This window comes from Tiliqua scincoides, chromosome 4 (assembly GCF_035046505.1).
Source record: "Tiliqua scincoides isolate rTilSci1 chromosome 4, rTilSci1.hap2, whole genome shotgun sequence".
In the NCBI taxonomy this organism is placed as follows: domain Eukaryota; kingdom Metazoa; phylum Chordata; class Lepidosauria; order Squamata; family Scincidae; genus Tiliqua; species Tiliqua scincoides.
In genome coordinates, this window is record NC_089824.1 from 154,058,033 (window position 1) to 154,072,807 (window position 14,775).

Here is a 14,775-nt window from a genome sequence, read left to right on the forward strand (position 1 = left end):
CCACCCAAGGAGGTCCGGGGGGGCGGCTGCAAGGAATAGGCCTTCTCGGTAGTGGCACCAACATTATGGAACTCCCTTCCCCTTGACTTGAGAATGGCTCCCTCTCTTGAGAGTTTTCGGCGAGGCCTGAAAACATGGTTGTTTAAACAAGCCTTCTGATTTCTGGCCTTCTTAACTTTTTTATACATCTTTTAGTTTTACAGGCTTGATTCCTCGGTGATCTGCTCTTTTACTCTTTTAATCTGACTACTGTTTTTATGGCCTCTGTAGTGTGTTTTTAAATGTTTTTATCTGCTTGTATTAATGTTTTTAAAATTTGTTTTTTTAATATGTTGTTAGCCGCCCTGGGTCCCGTTAGGGAGAAGGGTGGGATAAAAATAAAGTTTTATTATTATTATTATTATTATTATTATTATTATTATTATTATTAAAAGTGACTTGGATTTTTCAACTCTTCCTTTTCAAAGTTCAAAATACTCCTCAAGTATTTTTTTTTTTTTTAATTCCAAGGGAACATTCAAAAAACCAAAATGGTTTTTGAGGCAAGATGGGGAAAGGGCTACGATCATAAAGATCACAAAGAGCAAGACTTGCAGGAAGCATGATTTGTGTCCCGTACATATGATACACCCGCCATTGTAGCATAAATGCTACTGTCTTATCTACCTTTTGAATAAAATATGATCCATTCTGGCACAGTCAATGCTGTTTTTTAAAAAAACTTTATTTTGTTACAAGTCAAATGTTTTCTTAAGGTATCTCTGCTGCCAAAATTTCTGGACCGAATCTGAATCTTAACAGTTGTGCTTTGAGTTGACTGCCAAACTAATCATGTTTAATTTTGGTCCTTGGGTTGCGTGACTCCATGGGTTCCATCAAAAGTATTGTTCCAAAACAACTGCTACTTTCTGATGTCTGAAGACCTAAAAAGGTTCTAATCATCTTGGAAAAGCTGCACAAGGAGATGTGTTTGCATTTTGAGCAAGCATGAAACATAAGGGATTGGAAGGGCCATTTGGGTGGTATAGTCCAAACCCAGCCCTATATCTGAGGCTGGCATGTCACATCCTTACACGGCTAGTCATCCAGAACGATAGTTTTAGATGCCTCCGGTGATGTCATTGTTGGTATTTCTAGCCCAGTACTGAACTGGAACCCAGTCATACATTTCTTGTTCGGCAGCACGACCCAGTCACCCTGTCTTGCCAGCTGTTAGCATGTTTCCGTGTGAACGCTCCTGCCTGCACATGCTGCTCCACCATTTTGAGGTGCTGGGTTGTCACATTGTCTTGAACGCCTCCTTGTTCCAGATTGACACAAAGTCCACGGCGTCCAGCAACTCCAAACCCCTTCTATCGGATGACCTGTGACACAGTGCTTTTCAATTAGAAACCTTCAGACAAAATTTTATTTGTGAATTTTCTTTCTACTACGTAAGTGAACAGTCGCTCTGCATTCCTCAACAGGAAACTTAACTGTTGCACTTGGGGACAATGTTGCCGTGGGGGGTCATAACCTTCTCTCTACTGAGAATCCTGCAGGGACTTCACTGAGCTCCTCTGCACAGTCATGAGAGCACACAAAGAGGCACAAATCTTCAAGGCAATATTGGGACGTGCACTTGTTTCCTCCGTATATATTTTGCTCATTCTAAGGATAGGAACTTTGCTCAAGACTGGCATTGCTGGGCACCTGCTGGAACCCACCATGAACAAGATCCTGCTACTGCCCCTCTTCACTACTGCCCACTTGTTCATCTGTTCTCTTCCTCATGACAGCAGATTTGGTAGCTGCTGCTGCTTCTCCTCACCACCACCACCACCATCACCTGCTAGCTTGCCTGTCCATCCTTTCCCTCATCAAGGCAGAGACTGAGCAAGCAACAGCAAGGAAATAGAACAGCATCCTCCACCATGAAGTCAGTTGTCCCTGCCCTCACCCTGGGATAGTGAGTGAGAGAGTGAGTGATCAGGCTCAGTGATGAGGAGGAGGAGGATGAAGAACAGCTGCTGCATGCTTGTTTGCTCAATCTACACTGATTGGTACCACATCTGTTTTAGCAGGGGACACATATTGTTTATTTGGGCTCCACTCCATATTTTAAGGTGGCCTTTGGAGTGCACAATCTGCACTGATTTTGCAAGGAATGACATTAACTGTTACAAGAGCACAATGTATCTAGAAGAGCACAAGGTATCTAGAAAATCAACATGGAGATTGACCAACAGGGCCAGACAACAGCCTGATCCCTAGCAGGGTTGCGTGTGTTTAAGCACATGGAAATAAATAGGTTTAGGCATACTTAATTCTACACAGAATTGGGATGCAAGTCTTGAACATTAATATTCAGTCGGTGACGTTCTTTGATTCGGCTCTGGCATGATTTATAGCACTGCACGTTTACTCCTTCTAAAACCTTCTTTGCTTAACCCGACTTACTTATAATAATCAGTAGAGCTGTTAATTTTATTCCTTTGTAAGACCCCTTAGGCTGCCTGGCATGCAGGGTGATCAAAAGCATTGGAGGGAGGTGCTGATGGATGGCCAGGCTTCGAGAGTGGTATCAATTAGCATGGGTCAGAGTGATATATCCTGTAGTTGTTTTTCTCCAGTCAGTTCATCTTACCTGTTCGCCTAGTGTTCTCACACGCTGTACCCTTCGAACCTGTCTGGCACTTACAAACACAAGAGGAACCTATCAGCACCGGTTCGCCATTGTTCTGGCATGGACCACAACGGCAAGTATTGAACTCCATCAAATATTCATCCAAAGCCCTTTTCAGATTCTTCCTTTTTGTTTCAATATTGGCAAGCGTGGTCCTACGCAGCAGTTCATCTATGGGCTGTAACTGCACACAGAAGAAGAAATGGTATGTTGGCTTCTTAGAAGTGGTCTTTAGAGGACAGAGTAATGGCAAAGTGTAGTAATTAGCCCAGAAAGAACAGAGCAACTAATCTTAAACAAAGGCTTGGAAAAAAAACATTTGGGTAGGTTACCTAGACAGGAATACATTAAATAGTGTATAAAGCTGCTCCTGACCTTACAGGGCTTATCCCTCAAGAAACAGTTTTTCTATAGACTACCTGACCTATATCTTATGATGGCAGCATCATGCTGCATGGGGTCTGAGAAAAGCCTTGGGAGACCAAATATCACTCATGGGTTTTATGTTGGCTGCCTTCAAATGGGCCCCTTGCAGTGATCTGGGAACAATGTAGAAGAAAACAGCAAAACATGCAGGGGAGGGGCAGAGAGAGAGAGTTACTGCCAATCTGATCTGGGGGAAAATTTTTCTCTCAATTCCAAATATGGCCACCAGTCAAATCATTAACATTGCTACCACCAGTCTTGTCTAGTCTGGGAGCAAAAAGGGCGACAGTGAGCCCTGAGATGAGAAACACATGAACAGTGCATTAAGCTATCATAACCAAACTCACACTACACAAGGCAGACTGTTTGCAGAGGTTTTGCTTCCTGCGGTTCACTAAGGTGAGGGGTATTGCCTTACCAGAGTTCCTACACAGCCTTGAAAAATGATGCTTTGAAACAATATTTGTACAAGACACTTTAGCAAACAACCATGAGTCACAGATAAGAGGACATTCAAGTGGACATAAGTAATTATTGGGTGCTTGAATCCACTCCAAAACCATACACATTGGCAGAGTTCCTGAAGCAGCCATTTAAAGGTTACAGAGATGGCTACAGGCAGACAGTAGTAAGCTTCATCCAGAGTTATTGCTAGAGATCCTAGGAACGACTGAGAATATTTTCCCATTAGAACTTTTTCTTCGTTTAAAAAAAAAAAAGGTCACAGATATATCCCTAAACAAACTTCTGCTTGTCCTCCATCTGCTAATCACATAGATAATAGTTGCTTCCAACTGATATTTCCTTACCTTCTGCAGTTGCAGTTAAGAAGCTGACAACGTTTTTGTTATATGAGAGAGAAGGCAGATGAAATAGTATGCCCATCAACTTTCAAAATCACTAGGAAGAGCTTCATTTCCTTGCATAGGTGCAGTGCTAGCAAAGTTGGCAATTGCAAGACCTTGTGGATGACCATCGCACTTTTTTTAAAAAAAAATTCAACCTTGACCTTCAGACAGAAATACCTCCTCTTCCACTCCCTCCCCTTCTATTGAAGCAAGCAGACTGGTGTCGATATGTCCCCAAAACAATCTTTTGTAAAAGGCAGCAATGCATTGTGGCATGGCATAAAAGCACCAAAGTATGACCTCTGGGAATTAGTCTGTCCTCCTCAATCCCTTGCTTTTCTACTCCTTTTTTTCCAATTTGGGAACTTTATTGATCAGAAAGAAAGGAACAAAGCTCTATTTTATTGCACTGAGTTTGAGGGGTTCTAGTTGAAGTTTTTTAACTGGTACCTAGAAGCGCTGTACCTTCAAGCTGGAAAGGGGGACTGTGGCAATACAGTGTTTGCTCAGAGATGACAGTGGAAGGGTCTGAAATAAGGGGATAGGATACTGAATTATGTAGGCAACCTTCAGTCTCGAAAGACTATGGTATCGCGCTCTGAATGGTGGGTCTGGAACAGCATCTAGTGTGGCTGAAAAAGCCAGTATCCCAAAAGGGATACTGAATTATCCCCTTTGTTTAGGGATCAGTGACTGGAAGCCCTATGTGTCCTTACGTACCATCAGCTAGTCCACTGGTTAAATCAAATGGCAAAGGTGGGACCTGGAGGGAGTTGTAGGAATGACAACAGACGTTATTGGCAGTCTGCTTTAGGCAGTGTGAGGAACCTTTGTTCATCACTTGTGTGTTCTTCAAAGGGGTGCTCCTGAAAAAGTAGCTGCTATCCAGAGCTTTAGATAGTGTGATAGTGTCTGTGAATAAGAGGTACTAATTTAACATATTTATGTAATAGTAGATAAAACCCTAGATCAGTGGTTCCCAAACTGTGCACCATGGCACCTGAGTACGCAGCAATGAATTCAGAGGGGTGCTGTGGGATGTCCCCAGTGGCCTTCCCCGCTCTCCCAGGTGCCGCCATTTTGGATTACATGAGATCTTGTGTGATCCAAGATGGCAGTTCCCAGGAGCAGGGCCCATGAGAGAGAGTAAAGGGGGTAATTTGTGCCAGGGCCCAGAGTTAAAAAGGGGGCCCAGAAACCTAAGAAGGGGACTAAAAAATTTCCTGGGATGTTACATTTTCCTATCTCACTGGACTCGCTGCCCACATGGGATGCTGGGGGCATGCGGCAGTGGCTACTGCCACAAGCCATAAGCGCCAGGCCCAGGAATGCATACATGACACTCCTTAATATAGTGCGAAATCTGGGAGGAAACTACAGTACAAAGAGCTGCTGCAGTAGCTCTTTGGCTTGTGGATCAGCTTACCATGAAGCTTAATGTATAGGATCTCAGAAACTACAGGGGCTACAGCTGTTTTGGTCCACACAGGACACCTTCCATTCTAGTGAGCCTAAATACGATGCTAATTTTTGGCAATGATTTTCGATATTTGAAAGAGAGACTTAGGGGTGTGTTTGGTTTTCTGTATCTAGTTGCTGATGCTACATGAATGGGTAGACCTGGGCTCTGCATGGGGAAGCCCAGTACAGTTGGGCTCCACCATCATCCCCCTGCCCTATTCTCCCTGCCCTGGTTAGGAAGGCATCCAAAAGTGACTTTGTACCCCCTAACAAATTCTCTCAGAGGCCCTGCCCAGGAGAGCTGGGAAGATGCCACTGCGAAAGAAAGTTACTGTGGCCACAGTAAGTTTGGGAACTGCTGCCCTAGAGCAGGGGGTGTCCAAGGTTTTTGGCAGGAGGATCACATCATCTCTCTCACACTGTGTTGGGGGCCGGGGGAAAAAAGAATTAATTTACATTTCAAATTTGAATAAATTTACATAAATGAATGTATTAGAGATGGAACTTATATGAATGAATGAAGGTCTTGCAATAGTTCAAGGCCTATAAAAGGCCTTGTACAAAGCAAGGCCAGCCTTTTCTTCGCTGCCACTGCTGCATCACAGATATGAAAGAGCAAGTAGTGGTGGGAGCCCTCATCCCACAGCTCAGGTGAGAGGTCGAACAGTCATCCTCATGCTGGGAGCAGTTGTGTTGGGCCAGCATGGGCTCCAGCAAGTCTCTGGAGGGCCAGAGGCTCATTAAAGACTGGGGGCTCCCCGTGGGCCGGATTGAGAGCCCCCGAGGGCCGCAAATGGCCCCTGGGCCGGGGTTTGGGCACCCCTGCCCTAGAGGGAAGAAAAGATTGCTTAATACCAGCCCATTGCATTGTAACTTTGTGAAATCCAGTATTTTCAAACAAGCAAGCAATCATCCAGACATGCCCCTGAGCAGGTGTACAACACAGCTTAATTGACATCAACTGATTTGCTTAATAATAGCACAGGATCTTTGCTATTCAGTTGCAAAGGTTTAATTTTGTTGGGCCTATTTTTCCTAAGCCTATAGATCAGAACTGCACTGAGAGCAGCTCAGTGGTCTATAACAGTCAATGTCTGGCCCACATTAAGTGAGCTGATGCTGGTGATATCTGTTGGCTCTACCATAAGAACTGCTATCAGTGAAAAATGATACTTGTAGGTTACTGCAAGGGCACAGGAAAGTGTAAACAAGACATGTTTTCAGTGCGCTGCCAACAGACTTGTTTTACTCTAAACAATGTTGCTACAAAGGCAGAGTCACAACTTGGTCCACCAGGCTCTGGAGAGACTGAAAAATAACTAAAATCTGGACTGGGATAGCTGTGGATTCTGGCACTTTAAAAACTAGTGCAAAATAAGGAATTAGAATTCTTGACATAGGGTATGAATTATACAAATCCCTAGACCACAATATAAATGACTGCTGTTGCGTAGGCTGTGTTTGGGAATCTTGGTGTATTCTTATTCCCTACCTCAGGATAATGTAATGGGCAGCCCAATCTTATGGAGGGCATACAATGGCGGGTCTCCTGATCCACTACCATAAGCTCCCTTACAGCACTGTAAATGGTGCACTGAGGGGCCACCAGCACAAATGATCAGAGACCCCATGCACTCAGCAGCAGCTCCCAGACGATGTATCAGTGGAGGTAAGGTGGCCATGGAAGGCAGTTTGCAGAAGGAGCAGAGAGGGGAGGGGAGGGGTGAATCTCAGCAGCAGCAGTGCACATCTGGATCCTATCCCCATTTTCCAGCCTAACATACCCGCCTCTCCTTGGACTTACACCAGCAAAATAGCTAGCATGACAGCCAGGTAGCCTGTGGCAAGATAAGTAAAAATATTTTGTGCTATTTTTGTGCTTTAAAAAGTGACAAGTTTGCAAATAATGATCCCACCCTTTAATCAATATCTAATGCTTTGGTTTGTGTTGGTTTCTTTGTGAGCATACTGGTACATTCATACCTATTTTTTTATTTTCTGCCAATACTATGTAAGGTGTCCAGCTACTTTGATACTTTACTATCTGTCCAGTGACCCATCATCCTGGAGGAGAGACCTGTACAGAGCCTGTTATGGTTTCTACCCCCTCTTTCCCCCTCACCCAAATGTCTATCTGAACTGGAAGAGCATGGAAGAAGGATGTGTGGGACCAAAGATCTCTGTACCCAACTCTTTGCATATCTGCTTTCCACCAAAAGATCATGGTTAAGGACACACTCACAATAGTACTTATTATACAGGCATGTCATTCACACACCTCCTGCTTCACTTCCACAGCTCCTGTTCATGTCTACGAATCCTCGTGAAGAAACTTTTTATAGCTGCACTTTTTAAAAGAAAATTATAGAACACCTTTCCAAAAGAAAGAAAAGAAAAATGCAGTGTGGATCAATGTATCCATTTCAAGCTTTTCCTTGACGAGTTAGTTAGCTGGGACCATGATGTCTGATGAACTCAAACTTGACTACCAGAGTCCGGCTTTGCTTCTTATCTCTCTCACCTTTAGAAGGCACTGCTTAAAAGAAAAAAATAATGCATCCTCTCATTGTGAAATAGGGAGAAGGTCAGCAGATCAGTGGCCCATTACATTTAATCCTGTTCTAAGATGAGAATCACAATAAAAATATGAAATGATCTGGTCTAGTACACTTTCAATCCTTTAGAGATGTGGAGCTTCTGCAACTGAAAGAAAAGGCTTACCTCCAAATCAATAACGGTGGGATTAAGTTTTAATGACCTCCCCCAGTAGCGGCTTGCAACGGCATCCCAGTTTTCCATGAACCTGGCAACTGATGCTGTGTCTCCACCTTGAACCCGGGGAATAATATCCTCTATGAATGACTTGTGCATGCCACTCACTGGAAAGATGGGCAGGAGAATATATTTAATGTTCATGTCTATGTATGCACAAGTACTGATAAAATTGGTTCATCAAGGTGACTCTATAGAGGACATTTGCTAGCAACTAGCTATTCCATGGCTATAACCTTGGAGACTAAAAAGATGAAAGACAGGAAAGAGAGCTTTACTACCACGTTGTGTTCTTGAGTCCACATAGGAAGATGAGGGTTATAATGATATTATTAATGCCATCACATGCACAGCACTTTTCAGCTCTAGGTGCTAAAGTGTTTTATAAAATAAAGTGTCTTTATTAAATTATCTGTATCAGACGTTTTCTTTAAAAAAAAAAAATAGATGGGACATTATTCCTATTTGCAATATGGGAATAATATCTACCTTACAGAGTTGTTGTAAGGATTACAATGTACATGAGAATGCACAGAGCAGCTAGGGCTGTGTGCAGCTTCCTGTCAGCCCTGGCAAACGGTCACAATCAGTCACTGGATATGTGTACAAGGAGAGACTTAAGTCCGGTCACTCAGCCCCTTCTGTATTGTTGATTAGAGCGACTGTATTGCCAAATTTCTAATCAGGCTACATGCACACTGCTTCAGTAGCAGATGTGTGCACATGTAGTTCATCACACGGGAAATTTTTGGTGGAAATCAGCTTCTGAATATGTATAATTTTTATCTGGATTGGGGCGATTAGGTATATGAAGCATTTTGAAACCACTCCATTGGCTCGCGGTCCTTTTCTAAGCAAAATTCAAAGCACTGCATGGCCCAGGACAGAGTGCCTGATGGACATTCCTCCCCCCAGTCAGCATCCTTGCACACTGTGGTCAGAGTTGGAGAATTTCTTCTGGGTGCCCTCTCCCTTTTGAGGCAAAGCAAGTGGTGATTGGGTAGAGGGGTTTTGCCTGGTTTGGATGTCCCATCTATGGAATACTCTCCCCAGAGAGCCTGGCCTGGCACCTTCTCTAATGTCATCACAGTGCTAAGTGGACTTGTTTATTTCTCCCAGATCTGGTTTTCTCCGCTGTGCTTTTAAGCAACCCTCCTCTTCAATTCTGTTTATACTGTTGCTCTTTAGCCCTTAAGGCTCCTTTTATTGCTTGGTAGTTTGATTGCTGAGAGCACTTATGTGCTGAATGACTGAATAATCAAATAAATCAATACATATAAATGTGAAGTGTGGTCATGATTAAATACCCCAAAACGCACAACATGGTAGTGGGCTCCATGGATTGGAAGGAATCTAAGCAGCACAAAAGCACAATGATCCTCTTCCACATCCTCCTTTCATTTCAGTGGAGGATGTACAAGAGAACATCTCAGCGCCATTCGTTCATATAGCATAAGATAGTGCCTAAACTGCTTAGCCTTGACTATCTAATTTGCAATTGTTTTTATTTTTAAATTTGATACAGTTGGAGTATCTCTTATCCTGACTGCTTGGAACAGGAAGGTGTCATGATTACGGATTTGTCTGGATTTTGCAATAATTGCAACAGTATAATGAGAAATGCTTCCTTTTGCTCTTTTCACTGTTACTTATATGGGTGTCTGCTGGCCTCTGACATTTTTCAATAACGTCTGTAGAAGTATACACCATATAGCAGTGAATAGAACTTACAGCCTGTACCTGCACTGAATGTGGGAATGAATACGGGACCTTCTAATGTTCAGTCTATAGAAAGAAAGAAAAAAAATTGGACAAAAATGCCTGGATTTTGGAATAGTCTGGATTTTGGATGTTCGGATAAGGGATAATCTACCTGTACCTTTAAGTTGTTAGGATATGCTGTTTTCTGATCTGACCCTTGCATGTAGAACAGGTTCCAAACCAAAATGAAAAATGCCATTATTTGTCTTTGTTGGTCGAAACCTTCTGGAGGAGGGATTTAACCTCCTGTGGTGTCATGTACATTGTTCTTGAAAATATAAGAAAATGTATTTTATAATGCTTTTTGTCAGTTTTGCTCTGTAAATAGGAGGATGAACCTATCCATTGCCAATATTCAAAGGAAGAAGTACTTTGAAAATGTGCATTTGATTCCTACCTGTAGCTTGGTCTCCAGTCTTTGAGCATTTCTCGTAGGATGCCTGGCCACCTATTGTTACATCTGCCTCTGGATGACTATAGCTGAGGCCTATTGATGCACCAAAACACTTGCTTAGCGTTTCGCTTGTAACATCTGGAGGGGGGAGGGAGGAAAAAAGAATGTCAATATCAGTTTTATGGCTAAAAATACCATGGGTAATCATGTGCTAAGGCATCATTCAATACAGGTATGCAGACATGAACTAGAAAATGTACAGGTTCATTTAGGAGACTTTTCATTAGTCACTGCCCAAGAATGAAAGAAAAAAAGTCAATATGTTGAGCTTTGAAAGCTATCATCAATAAAGCAGTAAGCACAATTCTGCTTTCTGAAAACAATCTAAATCTTATTCAACAGTTACCGCTCTGTAAAGCCAAAGAGGCCAGAAATCTTTGAAAAGAAATGTGTAAGAATATATATGTGATATATACGCACATGCACTGATGTACGTATCAGTGGCTTTGCAAACTGAGTGATTGAATGGGATTGCATGTCAAATTCATAGGGTTTGAATTTCTTCTTCTTCTCCTTCTCTCTACAGGGATATGCTGGAGCCAAGTCTCTGCGCTCTTGACACGAGTCACTCACTAGTCATAACGGTGGCTGCCACTACTCGTCTAGAGGCATTTTTTGAGTTGACTCAAGTCCAAGTCTTTTTGAAAAGCAGGTCAAGCTGTAGAAATGGTGGGAAAAACAAGCAAGCAAGCATACACACAAAACAGAGTCACAAGCACACACAAAATCTCGAAGAGTCTATTCGAATATTTCATTTTAGGTTTAAGTCCCCAAGTCGCAAGCCAGTTCCCAAGTTTCTGACACGTGTGATTTGAATCACGAAAAATGCATATTTTCATGACTTGAGCCCAAGTCATCCGAGTCACGGTCCATCTCTGATTCCCTATCCCCAAAGTGGCTTTCAGACTGGGGCGTCGCAAGGCCCCAGCGTGAGGGCCCTGGCCTCTTTCCCCTTAAGGGGTGGGGGCAGGGGGGAGGCAGGGAGGAGGTAGTGACGTGATCCCCTGGAATGCACCACTCAGGAGGGCTGCAGGGACTGGGTTGCACTCATCAGCCCCTGCAGCAGCCTGTTGGAGGTGTGGGGAGCCTTGCGCAAGCATCTGTAGGGCTTCCCAGGTCATCAGAAGTGAAAGTGGAGCGATGGTACTCCACTTCTGCAAAACTGGAAGTGGAGCGCGATCGCTCCACTTTCACTTCTAACCAGCTGGGGAGCCCTGCAGACGATCGCGCAAGGCTCCCCACACCTCCGACAGACTGCTGCAGGGACTGCTGAGTGCAACCCAGTCCCTGCAGCCCTCCTGAGCGGCGTGATCCTGGGGATTGCGTAGCTGCCGTCTCCCCCGCCCCACTGCCTCCTCCCTGCCCCCACAAGGACTGACATCTGTGCAAACTCTCCCAGAGAGTTTGAAAACCGCTGCCCAAGCGGCTCATAATCTTAAAAAACAGATAAACAAAAAATCTGGAGACACCATGTCTGCCACTACACAGACATATAATCTGTGTACCTTGCAGATGTGAGAGACTCTAGTTCCACAGTGAACAGGCTGTTATAATGTGGTCTATTCTAAACTTTTCCACCACTAATAGAAGAGAATGAACTCTACCAGTTGCGGAATGAATTTATATTCATTCGCTGGACCATGCATTAATAAATCCATAGTATTCAATTTCTTGTACTTAACTATTCCACAACTGTTAACAACGCAATGGGGTGAAATTTATTTGCTGTAAGCAACAGGAACCATTACTTTTCCCTCACTGTTCAAGTGCCATAAAATTAAAGTTGAATTACACTCTGATTAATTGATATATTATTGCTCCTGTTGAGCAATTATTTTCAGCACGGGTCTGTCAATACAATTTGTTATTGTTTGCCACAAGGGGGTAGCTCCAACCTTGATCAATGGAAAGTGGTGGAAGCAGCAAAATGATAATCATTCATACACAATATTGGCAATTGAAGAAAGAAGCAAAACAAGATTGCTTCTAATCCAATATAATTTCAAGCAGCTAACTACGGTCCAAGCATTAGATTAATTTGTGCTTTTAATTTTTGAATTAATCACAACGTGTAAAAGTCTCCTTTGGTGTAATTATAAATCACAAATAAATTGCATTATTTTTCAGAGAAGTCATAAAGCAAAAATGATTTGCGAGAAGGAGTACAAGTTAACATTGGTGTTGCTCACATGGATTATGATATCTTTATTCATTTAAACTTGGCATTGCATTGCAGAGTTGCAGACTGACAAACTCTCTTCTTTGTCACAGTATAGGGCAATTACTTTCATTCTTTTTAGTGGCAACATTTTGCAGGATTCATGTCGACAAAAGTAATTAGTGATTACAAAATGATTAGTGATCACAAAAGTAATCACTATCCTGACTCAAAAGTCAGGATAATATGCAGTTCGCCATTCTGCATTAGTCCAGCTTAAGAGCAGAATTTGTTACGGGCACAGGATTCTGAAACTTGAGAATATCAGCTTTCATTTGAAAAAAATTTCAATGAAAAATGCACCTAACAAATCACCTGGGGTGAGATGGCACAAAGAGCCAGGATGGGTGCACCCATGCTTTGAAGTTACTGACTCTGCTGTGGTGTTTTAGTCTGGGCAACTGGCTGGTACTGCCCACCCCATCTGCTTGCTTTCCTCCAGACCATTAGCTTTGATGCTGAAGCATCCACCACAGTCCTGTCGCTAGCCTTCCATCCTTGCCTGAAAGACCAAGGAAGAAACGGAATAGGAGAAGAAGCAGGTGCATCTTCCTTCACCTGTGGTTAAAGGGGCTGGGAAGTTTTCCAGACTGTGATGTGGAAGCTCTCGTGGCCAGCTCAATGTTGTACAATACAAAAAATGTACTTAGTGCTTCCCCATCTCTGACTGCAATTATAGTTGTTTAAGCACTAGGCAAGTTGACCTGAGGTAAAAGACTCCCTCCTGACTCCTAATGTGGCAACCAGACTCTGACTGTGAAGGCAAACCTCAGCCACCAAGACCCTGAGATTGCCTTTTCGGCCGCATTTCATCAGGCCATCCGTGTTGGGTACCAGCTGCACCCAACTCAAGCTTTTTTATAGGAGAGAAACAAACCTATAATTCTAGAGAGAGCAGTTGCTTTCAGACACTGGTACAGCTGAACCCAGGGGCTGACATTCACTGAACCACCGTTTCCCTTCTACTTAGTCAACATAATACTTAACGATAGTAGTAGCTTGATAAATGTGACCTCTTTTTTATGGTATGCACTACAGATGAAAATTATACAAGTATCCTACATAAAAGTGAGAATTATGTTACTTCGGGGACACATTTTTAGAACTTCAACTATTCTCGTCCTTACAGAAGGGCCACCTTGCTGTGATAAATCACAGCCTTCCTGAGATACAGTAAGCAAAATATAAAATAGAATAATGGCTCTGTCTCGAATATGCCGCTAATTCATTCTGCCTCTTTATTTGGCAGCCTGCTCCTTGAAGCCATGCTTGGCAAGTTCATAGTTCCCTCTTTATTGCTCAGTCTTTGAGTCCAGGAAAGGCATTTTCGCAAGAGTAAGCTAGGACAAATGCATTAATGGCTTGATCCTATGGTCTCCACAGCAAGGCAAAAGAGGGAAATGTGCAGGTACAGAGGATGCTTGAACTGTTAGAATTGCACGACTTGTGATGTCAGACCAGTAAAACACCCAGGATATTCCACTGATGAATCAACAAACGACCACTGCAAATGTCCTGGTGCATCTTGAACATATTAGACATAGTTGGAGGTGCAAAACCTTTGGCCAACCTGTGTTTGTGAAATAAATGCTCATAGGCAAATGTTATGCGTAGTAAAATGCTAACCTGAAGCAGAGTACTTGTATTGTTTTATGCACCTTATTTAAAAGGAGTGCACATTTTGCATGCCAGCTTCTGAGTATGCATGTGTGTGTGTGCAGAAGGCAGTTTCATATGTTCATCCATACTAGTTTTTCCTGGAAGTGTATAACAGCCCAATCCTGAGCTGCCTGGTGTGCAAGTCTGCAGCAGTAGCAAAATGACAGCTGCTGCATTCTATGGGCACTTGGGCAGCCACAGGTGGCTTCCGATGCCTCCTTGGGGGAAGGGGACATTTGTCCCCTTCCCCTAATGAAGCAGCCTTGCAATGGGACTACTTGACACTATGCTGGCTATTTAAATGGCACAGAGTAAAGCAGCCCTGCATTGGGCTGAGAGGCCAGACGCGAGGCTTTGGATTCAGCAGAGCTGAGCTCTGCCTGTCCTGTACCCCTCCCACCCCATCTCCTTCACCCCACATCTTCTCCCCGCCCTTCCCCAACCCCACACAGTGCTGAGCCTGCACTAACTGCTGGGCCAGAGCTGGGCCAGCGCTAACTGCTGCCAACAT

At 43.4% G+C, this 14,775-nt stretch overlaps 1 protein-coding gene across 1 annotated transcript in view; it reads right to left on the reverse strand.

Annotated features, from left to right (window-relative positions):
- Window positions 1–1,186: 1,186 nt before the first annotated feature.
- C8A (complement C8 alpha chain) overlaps window positions 1,187–14,775 on the reverse strand; it is a 33,767-nt gene continuing 20,178 nt past the window's right edge. The window contains exons 8-11 of the mRNA XM_066626166.1: window positions 10,331–10,465; window positions 8,122–8,279; window positions 2,627–2,849; window positions 1,187–1,364 (exon numbers count right to left, since the gene is read on the reverse strand). Of these exons, the coding sequence (XP_066482263.1) occupies window positions 1,213–1,364; window positions 2,627–2,849; window positions 8,122–8,279; window positions 10,331–10,465 (668 nt within the window). The 3' untranslated portion in view covers window positions 1,187–1,212. The remainder of the gene's footprint in view (window positions 1,365–2,626; window positions 2,850–8,121; window positions 8,280–10,330; window positions 10,466–14,775) is intronic.